Consider the following 10,207-nt stretch of genomic DNA (forward strand, 5'->3'; position numbering starts at 1 on the left):
AGAAAAGTCTCATTGAAACTTGAATTCAACCTCCTGCAGGGAGGTCTAAGAAAAAGAAATGTTTAATATTGGGTGTTGGAGGCTCTTTCTCCACCCGCATCATCATTCATCCTGAAGTCATCACACCCCGTACCAGACACCGCCTTACGACCATAAAAACCAACCTCCAATCAATCGCATGCAACAGCCAAGTAACGGTCATGCTGGTGAAGTGACGCACACCCAATAAGCAGCATATGACATCAATTTCAGATAATCTAAAATTAAAGCTGCTGCTGAATCCTTGCATCATCAACCGTCAAAAGCATCAGAGTATTTGAATCTACAATCCAAGGAACAAAATACAAATTCATGCCTGGCATAACAGCATGCTTAAAGCAATAACCCAACTAAGATTAACTAAAATGGATAGAACTTTCAGATCCGGTCCCAGACGTACTAACAACATCCGGAACGAAGTGTATCTCCATATAGGCCGTTCAGTTCTAGTGACCATACTTCTGGAACTCCCACTCGCTGTTGTCTGCAAATTCAAAAGAATAATCAGGATTCAGTGGCATGCGGGCAAACACGCATCAACTTGCAAATATTAACGAGACTGGGACGGTTACCCAAAGGGCAAACTTGACGAGTCTTGAGCCACCGACTGATGCAATGGAAGTGAAAAGCATGATTGCAGACACCTGTTTTCAACAAAGCAATGATTTTAATCAAGTGAGATCGATCAATTAAATGCAAAAAAAAAAAAAAAAATCAAAAATCTTTCACTCAGATTGCCGAGAACCTGTCAGTTCAAAGAAAGTCATTACACCTATAGCATTACTCATTAGAGGAAGAATCCAGCAGTAATAGATGCTAAGAGAAGCATCAGGATCTGTACCCTCCTTTCATTCCTTACAATGGTAAATTTGATGAAAGACACGGCTACCTGGTTCGTTGGGTCAGTTGATCCCGGCTAGGACTTGGGATAAAGGTTGATTTCAAGGCTTAAAGTTTCAGCCACTGACTGAGCCCCCCCGCCCCACACCCTTTTCTCTTTGTTTAGGTCTAAACTGATTTCCATCAAAACCTCTTATCATTTTTGATTTTCCATGAACTTGCTTTTGGTTTGATTTCCATGGAGGCCCTTAACTATTTAAGTAGAGATAGTTCTTAAACTAGAGTATTGAGACGACAAGCATGTCTTCTATAGTAAAAATAATATTCTAAATTTATATGCGTTCTTCTTTAAACTGCCATTATCTTGAACTTATTTGGACAAAAATGCATAATTTCTAGGTATTTGCAAGTTATGCTCAGAGCGAACAAAAGATAAATAAATACATTAGGCACTAAAATAAGATGCAATTTTGATATTCGTTGATGGATAAAGTAAAGACCCAAGGCAACATGTATACAAGCAGTAAAAAAGGTTATGATAGAGTTTGAAGGAAAAAGGATGCAGCCTCACGTAGAAATGCTTAATGAATGAGGACATAATTAGTTTGAATGAGGCAATGATTCTCATTAGAGCTATGTTTCATAATTGATGAAACATATCATTTTTTAAACAATGTCAGCCTAAGATTACAAAAACTACCCAGAGATCCTATATAAAACCAAAAATACACCAAATTAGTGTGTGGTATTTCTTGGATTCTTTTATTTTTCTCCTATCTTTCTATTTTTTGAAATTTCCTAGGTCTTTTGATCAACACTGAACTTAGAGCAAGAATATCAAAACCACTCACAGGGTCAAAACATGACTCTAAAACTGAAACTGAGCTTTCAAATCCTGGTTCATGGTTACACTTCGTAATTAACTCTTCTAAAATGGATTGAGTACACTGCAGTGGGATGAGAAAATTTCTTTACAAGTGTTTCTAGTATTCTTGTAACCAGTAAAATTTTAGTTTATGTAAGATTAACCAAAAATATGATGTGGATACATCAAAATAAACAAGATAAATGGTAAATATGTTGAGAAAATATAGCAAGCTAGAAACTAACTAAATAAGCCTCAATATACAATTCTAAGTAGACCCACCATTTAAACCAGACTGAACCATTCCAGTTTAAATTTACAATTCATGAGAGATGATGCCATTAAGCAACCTTTTTTTTTTTTTTTTTGCAACATTGGGTTCATAATTATACATAACCAGGAAGCTTACAGATTGAACTATTGCCAATCAGAGTGCAAGAAACTGATGATACCAAAATTATGTAGGCAATTCTGTAATAGCTCTAGGTTTGTCAACCAAACATCACTTTTAGCTCAACAGTTGACATCAAGTCAACTCAACTAAATCTTGATCCCAAACTAGTTGCAATCTGCTACATGAATCCTTTTCCTCCATTCTGCCCTGTTTAGGGCTGAAAATGAAGAGATATCAATTCCTTCCTTACTATTTCATCTCATGTGATTTTCAGTCTGCCTCTACCTCCACCTCTCTATTCTTCTACATACATCAAACCACTCCATGCTAGAGCAGCCCTCAGCCTTCATTGTACATGTCTAAAACATCCAAGTTGTCCTCTCAATTTGTCCTTAATTTGTGTTATCTTTACCCTTTTATGAATAACTTCATTTATCATTCTATCTTTTCTTTTATTACCGTATATGCATCTCAACATTCTCAATTTGGCCACATTTATCTTGTGGACATATTATTTTCGAGCTGCCCAACATTCTGTAGCATAAAGCACTAATCTAATGAATGTCCTATAAACTTTTTCCTCCAACTTGGCAGGAATCCGACATTCATATAATATCCTAATTGCACTTTTCCATTTTATCCAATCTACTTTAATCCTATGAATAACATTCTCTTTAATCTCCCTTCATTATGAATAATCGATCCTTAGGATAAAAAATGATCATTATTAAGAACTTCATGATCCACAATTTTCACTCCACTTTCATATCTAATTCTAATATTAAATTATATTTCTCGTATTTTGTCTCAATCCTACTTAAACCCTTAGATTCTAATGCACTCCTCTACAAGTTGAACTTACAATGAATCCTGACATCAGTTTCATCCACTTAAACTATCATCCGCAGATAGCATGCATCAAGGAATATTTTCTTGAATATGCTTAGTAAGCTTGTTTATAACTAGCACAAAAGATAACGATTTAGAGTAAATCATCGGTGTAAATTTATTATGACTAGAAACTCACTAAGTATTATCATCTGCTGTTCTCACATTAGTAATTGTCAATCGCATTAACATATCTAAAGGAAACTCTTTTCTTTTCTAACACTTACAATAAGACTTCTCTAGGAACTTTATTAGATATTTTTGTAAATCAATAAAACCCATATAAAGATTTTGTTTCTTTTCTCTATATTTCTCCATCAACCTTTGAAGGAGAAAAATAGCTTTTATAGCCAATCTTCCTGGAATAAAACCAAATTGGTTATCAAATATTTTTATATCAAATCTCAATTTGTGCTCAATCACCTTCTCTCAGAGTTTCATCGTATGGTTCATGAGTTTAATACCGTGATAGTCCAAACAATTTTGAATATCACCTTTATCTTTATAAATCGGTCCTATAGTGCTTTCCCTCCATTTATCAAACATCTTCTTTGTATTTAAGATTTTATTAAATGAATTAGCCAACCAAGTTACTTCCGTATCATCCGAACACTTCCAATTATCAATAAGGATTCTATCAGGTCCTAGCATCCTTTATCTCAAATATCTAATTCTACATATATACTTAATTTTTATATCTTCAGTCAAACTAGTAAAGTATCCTAAATCATTTACATGACCTTCATGGAAAAGCATATCAAAATAGCATCTCCTCCTTTCTTTGATCTCATCCTCCTAAACTGAAACTTTTTGATTTTCATCTTTTGATGCATTTAACCTGAGTCAAGTCTGTAGTTTTCCCTTCTCTTAGTCGTCAATATTAGAGATAGCTTTCCTCATATGCTTGGATTCTAGCTTCTTGAACCACCTTTTTTACTTCCATTTTAGTTACCTTATAACTTTCATACGCTATTGTATTTCTACATTTTAGTAGTCTATTATACCAGTTTCCTTTAGCCTTCACAAATCAATTGAACTTTCGCATCCCACCACTAAGTTTTCTTACTAGATGGCCTTTTTTCTTTGATTCTCTAATTACCTTTACAGCCACTTTCTTAATACTGCCACTTCTCTTCCCACATAATATTGATTTCCCAATCTAGACCCCATTTTCCTTTCTTCAACATTCTAAGCCATTTGTCTCTCCTCCCAAAATTGACCACCTAGCACTCAGGTTTCTATTTTCTGAAGTCCTCTACAATTTCCTAATAAACACATCCAAAACCACCAATCTACGTTGGATAATTAAACTCTCACCTGATATAACCTTACAATCTTTACATAAAACTTGCTCAGTCTTTCTAGTAAGGAAGAATTTTATTTGACTAGTATAAGCATTAATGATATTAATAGACTCCTCTCCTAACACAAATTTTATGAAGATTATTATTCTATTTTGTCTCTTAATATTTACAACTTTTACAGTTAAACTCTTATCTACAACAATTCCTACTCCATTTTTCTTCCCATCTTTTCAGCATACCAAAGCTTATAACATGTTTTACCAACATTACTTTGTCTCTTATCCACCTAATCTCTCGCGTGCAACCTATTTTAACACTCAAAATCATTATATCTATTAATTTCATTTAATTTTCTTGTCAACGACACCATATCCAAGTTATTAAATGTATCCTACTTTCTTGGACAGACTTCTTCACTCACACCATCTATTAAAGTGTAAGTATCCCCACATATTTCTCATCACATCTGGGCACTGATGTGGCATGTTGCTTCTGAGAACACCCCAATTAACCCTTGCTCACGTTTCACTACATCCATTGTCCAATACAATGCTTTGCTAGTAAAGAACATCCCGACGATCTTCTTATATGGATTCATGCCCATAAGATGAGACTCTAGTTTTATGTTGGCCGCAATGTGCCACAACCCTTCTTTATCCAGACTAGGGACCGACCATGTACTAAACAAGGTTCTCGGTCAAGATGAGCATCAATAATGCCATAGCACCAATCAGCATCTAATACTACAGACTTGTATAACTTATGCTTTTTCTACTCTACAAACATATTAGTACAAAATTCATGAGAATGCTGAAAAATATTAGTTCTAAATGAAATGAATCGAAATAACTATTCTTTAAGTGGGACAATAAAAGAAAACTAAAGGCCAATGCGCTGAACAATGTGCATGAATATTGTGGGCTGGTTATACTATAATTGCAGCATAGGTTGAGAAAAAAGAATGACAAGGTCCTACATGCATAACCAAGAGCTTAATACAGCAATAGGCAAAAGAAAACATAGAGTAACATGGAAAGAAATGCCAAAATGAGTATGCTAAAATGCACCAAGAATAGAAAGGAAATAAAAGGACATGGGTCAAAAAAAAAAAAAAAAAGGATTACAATCTTCTATGGGTTAAGAAATTGGTTGCCAGATCATATACAGATTACACACTACATTACAAAACAATTAACTAAATCAAAAGATTGTTTTTGCAGAAGTGCAGCCAACAAATGTAAGCTTAAGTTTCTCATCACACCAAGAACTTAAAATCTCTAAAAGAAAACATGCACGTAATAAAAGCTAAGATATTCAAAATCATCAGGCCTTTTTAAGCCTAGTTAATGATAGACCCCAATAAGGGCTAAGGGATCAAATGTGTATTTCCTATGTCGTCAAGTATGTATTTCCTGCGATCCTTAGGATTGATGAAAGAGGTCACTGTAATAACAAAAATAAGGAACTCCCCTTTTCATATAGACCTCAAGTGAAAGGACTTGTTTGCTCCCCATAATTCTATTATTGTGATTTTTGTTCATTCATAAAGGTGGCATAATAAACCCTGGTTGCAACAAAAAAAAAAAAAAGGTTCTGACCTGATGACCTAATGATTAGGCTAATAGTTGCAATGTTGTTTCCTGCAATTCCTAAGACTGATGACAAATATGAAAAACTAGAACATTCTTTAGCTAATAAATAGCTTCCACTGTTGGCCACATCAGTGACATTGCAATGCATCAGGTCCAGAAATGAGAGTCTGACAACTTAGTAATAAGCAATCACAATGACCTGCTCATGATATTCTATAACCCACTATTACATCAATAATTTCATGTCCAAGTAATAATTACAATTTAACCAATGTGGCAAACTTTGACTGTTACTACTCTAATCAGATACCATGCCATATTTGTTGATCCAAGTCAAGAAAATGTGATATGTTATTGAGAGAGAGACTGCCAAAATACAAACATTTATGGATATGCTTCAATGTCCTTTTTCCCTAAATCATTTCCGGGAGAGGATTTGTAGCTCTCTTCTATAGTCAATTCTATCCTTCACTATATAGGCCTTCACAAGCCTACTTTGGAGATTGATGGAAAATTGAAGTGCGGTGCAGGTTCAAGTGTGCACAAATTCAAAGTAGTGTCTAGAGCATCTAAATTAATGGTAAGTTCAAAAAAAAATTGTCAAAAAAATTGTTTATTTAATTATAGTTGTTCTTGCCCATAAGTGAATTATGTTGCTATATTCCAAAAAACACATGCTAAAAGAGTAACTTAATTTACAGAATTTATAATGGCAAAAACTCAGTTCAAATATGTTTTTAAATAATAATGGGTATCTGTTCTTTAAGGAAGGAAAAAATTGGGTGTTTATCAGCAATTGCAAGAGTGAGACCAGGATTCCTGGGGCACAATAACATAAATAGAAGGTCTCAGCGTCAGACTGCAGTTCTCTTCAAAGTCTAGCATTCCCCCTCCCCCTTTCTCTCTTCGGCTTTTTGGGGGGAGGGAGTGTCAAGAGGTCAAAACTGAAAGTAGATAGTCTATAAACTGCAGCCAAGCTTGAACCTGGTGGTTCCTGATGATGACCAAGCTAGACTCTGCTCCTAATGGCTCATCCAAGTTCTATGTCAAGCTTGACATAATAAAAAATCAAGTGACCAGTGATTATTAAAATGCATGTTCACATCATAATACAAATTACAAGGACAGGTTATTGGCACAACAAACAAAATGTGCATTTCTTTCCATCATTGATATTAGTTAGCATCATTGAATACTGATAGGCAATCACGAAAAAGCATATGTACAGAATATAGCATATATCTTACCTTCCTTTTCAACTCATGCTTGAACATCCTATGGAGCCTTCGTTTTAGTTAAGATATATTCTTGCATGTCTTTTTCCTTTCTCTTCAATTTTAAAGAATTAAAGCTGAATGCATGAGCTTAGATAAAATCATAATAAATTGAGTTTGTGTTGTTAATATGTAAACTGCATAGCACCTTTTCAATTGGCTTTTCAGTTTATTTGTTCCTTTGAGATGAATGTGACTAAGGTGACTTCATCAAAAGACATCGTCCTTCCATATCATCCTGAGAGAATTTTGGAGGCTTGCTCCCAGGTTTCATGAGCTTAAACTGTGACTAGCAAAGTAATTCTCTCTACCTGCTAGCTATATACATAAGTTCCATTAAGATCCCCTCCTTCCTTGTAGTTTTTCCTTGGGTACTAATTTCCAAAAGGCTGCCCAAACATAAAATCTGTTCCATCTGTTAAGTCTTCTCAGTCCTAGTTGTACCTTTTAGCCAACCCTAGACTTCATGGAAAAAGGCTAGGGTGATGGTGGTGATAATGATAATGATGATGATGGCAACTACGATGTGAATATGTAAATAAACTAGCAAAACTTTAGCTGCATGACAGATTACTTAAACACAAATTAAAGAATACTCAACATAGTTGCATATATCTAGGATGAGTTTATGATTCTAGATTTCCATCAATCCTGTTTTATATTTATTTGTTTAAATGTCCATATCACTAGTATAAAGCAGTCATAACTTATCTATATTTGAAAAAAAAATAAATAAACTGGTGTCATTTGTCTTGGCAGGAGGATGATTATTGATCCTCTAGTCATAGACCATTAGCTGTTCTTTGGCAAAATCCAACCTAGCACCATGCCGCCCATTCATTAATGGGTTCATAAACAAATTAGTATAGATGAAAAAATGATAATAAAAAAAACCCATCAACTATTAAGGACCCTATTTCAGAGACTACAAGCATGGTCTTTCAAGTTTCAGAGAGGGAGAAAACTAGCAGTGAATGTTGCAGCACTAGACCAACATAATTTACCTTCTCTTATCTCCAAACAAGTAAAAGTAACAACAACAATAACTTTTACATAAGCCCATGGCGAACCAACTCCAACTTTCATATCAATATCTTTCTGGAAAATTGGTCAAGCTAATCTAAGATATGGGCATCAAATTAAGAATCATGCTGACATAGAAATCTCGATTAATATTCCCAATAATAGCAAAATAATTCCTTATGCGCAAAATTAATTGGAAACACTCTTCAAAGAACAAAGATTATTATTAAAACAAAGTAAATCTTCCATATGAGTTGAACATCCACTCGATGATGTATTACTTCGATAAATCCAACAAGGCATATTTGTTCCACAATGTGCATAAAGATATGCTATGCACACATTCTTCAGTTTGGCATGATCTTGAAATCTCTTTTGGCAATTTCAGTCATCAACCTATACCTAACTCTCCCAAGTTGATCCAACTGAACTCCAACCTAATCCAATTTGTTTTCACAGTACTGCCCAAGCTAGTCTAATCGCTTGAAATCGGTTAAATCATAGACATAAGGATATCCCAATTAATGTTCTAAACTGAAAAAAGATAGACCCTGAGATTTTTTTTTTTTAGTAAAATGAGTTGGAAGATCTCGAGAAAAGAAAGACCCGGATTGTATGGTGGGTCTTCAGAAACCAATATCCAACAATAAAACATGGTGTAAAGTAAATAACGCATCACTAGCAGGAAAAAATAAATAAATCACATCCACAACATGCAGCCGCAACTCAAAGAGGTTCAACGGTTCACTAATACTATCTACAGAAGAACATAAAATCCAAGACTTCCACATATACACCACCGAACACAAAGAACTAAATTGCAGACTTCCTAAAGCACAAACAAACAATCCTGGTTGATGTTTTATGCAACATCATCAAGTATTTTACCAATCATAAGCAAAACGGCAAACCGGATGCTTACCCCAAGCGACAGTGCATTCCTCGCTAGTCGCACTAGCTTGATTCGCCTGGCACTCGATGCCTGCCAAAATTTCAGACGACCAGACACATTAAGAATCCAAACAACAAAAGAATCATAAAAAAACGAAAAACAAAAACCCTAACCCAGTTATAAGCCAACCGCGCAGGAAAACGACCAATGAAGAAAGATTTACTCACAGAGATCCATGATGTGGTTTCTGCAGATAGCGCAGTTATCCACGACGATATCTACTCCAATTCCAATTCAATAAATCAGTCAAGCAATCGAGCAATATCATCCAAGCATCAGATCCAAAGCATAGACATGTCCAAGAATCGAAACCCTAAACCCAAAACCGCTAGGGTCTGAAGCAAAAGAATCGGTGCTAGAGTTTAGGGACGGATCGGTCGCGTACCCCAGGCCCAAAGGGCGACGGCGTTCCACTTCTTGATCTCGAAGCGCTTCGGCTTCTTGGAGGACGACGACGGCCCGGCGGCGCCGCTTGATCCCTCGCCGACGGGAACCATGTTGATGTCCGTATCCAGCGATGCCATCAGAACGAAGAAGTTGGACCGAGGAAGGATTCGACCGACCAGAGAGGGGGAGGGTCGAGCAGGGGAGGGGAGCCGACTTAGGAAGCCGAAAAAGGTCGGGTGAAGAGGGACGGTATTTATGGGGACTGCCCTGCGGAGAAATTATTGCCTGGACGACGCCCAGGTAGACCACCCCAAATCCCACGGTGGATAACACGCCACATTAACCCTCGTGTGTTCCCGATTGGGCCTTGTCCACCGTGCACGTGCTCCAAGAGTCACGCTGGTTCCGTGGTCCAACCGTCCAGGCAATAATTTCTCCTGCCCTTGGCTTCCGACTCCGGGTCATGGCATTGTCCTTCTTTTCATCCTCATCCATATTTTCACATTTAGCTCCATTTTTTTTTTCAACTTTATTTTAAAAATTTATTATATAATTTTAATAGTAAATAAAATTTGATATGATTATATATATATATTTTTTTGATAGATATGGATAATAGATCAGACCATCCATTATACGATTTGATCCA

The 10,207-nt window shown here is 35.8% G+C and overlaps 1 protein-coding gene across 2 annotated transcripts; it reads right to left on the reverse strand.

Moving 5' to 3' along the window:
* Positions 1-237: 237 nt before the first annotated feature.
* LOC105056281 (RING-box protein 1a) lies at positions 238-9,800 on the reverse strand. 2 transcript variants are annotated; one of them, XM_010938421.3, is made up of 6 exons: positions 9,557-9,800; positions 9,339-9,389; positions 9,142-9,201; positions 612-683; positions 440-523; positions 238-322 (listed from the first exon to the last, which is right to left on the reverse strand). In XM_010938421.3, the coding sequence occupies exons 1-5, from the start codon at positions 9,693-9,695 to the stop codon at positions 486-488; spliced, it is 360 nt and encodes a 119-aa protein (XP_010936723.1). In that variant the 5' UTR covers positions 9,696-9,800; the 3' UTR covers positions 238-322; positions 440-485. The 2 variants fall into 2 exon arrangements, with proteins under 2 accessions (XP_010936723.1, XP_010936721.1); XM_010938419.4 differs by having other exon boundaries at positions 238-523.
* Positions 9,801-10,207: the final 407 nt, after the last annotated feature.

Source organism: Elaeis guineensis, chromosome 13, assembly GCF_000442705.2.
Source record: "Elaeis guineensis isolate ETL-2024a chromosome 13, EG11, whole genome shotgun sequence".
Lineage (NCBI taxonomy): Eukaryota > Viridiplantae > Streptophyta > Magnoliopsida > Arecales > Arecaceae > Elaeis > Elaeis guineensis.

Excerpts from the sequence above, each read along its gene's own strand:
- LOC105056281 (XM_010938421.3), bottom strand. The coding sequence starts at position 9,695 with ATGGCATCGCTGGATACGGACATCAACATGGTTCCCGTCGGCGAGGGA. Across the intron at positions 9,390-9,556 it reads CGTCGCCCTTTGGGCCTGGG|ATATCGTCGTGGATAACTGC; the intron begins GTACGCGACCGA and ends GAATTGGAGTAG. Across the intron at positions 9,202-9,338 it reads AAACCACATCATGGATCTCT|GCATCGAGTGCCAGGCGAAT; the intron begins GTGAGTAAATCT and ends AAATTTTGGCAG.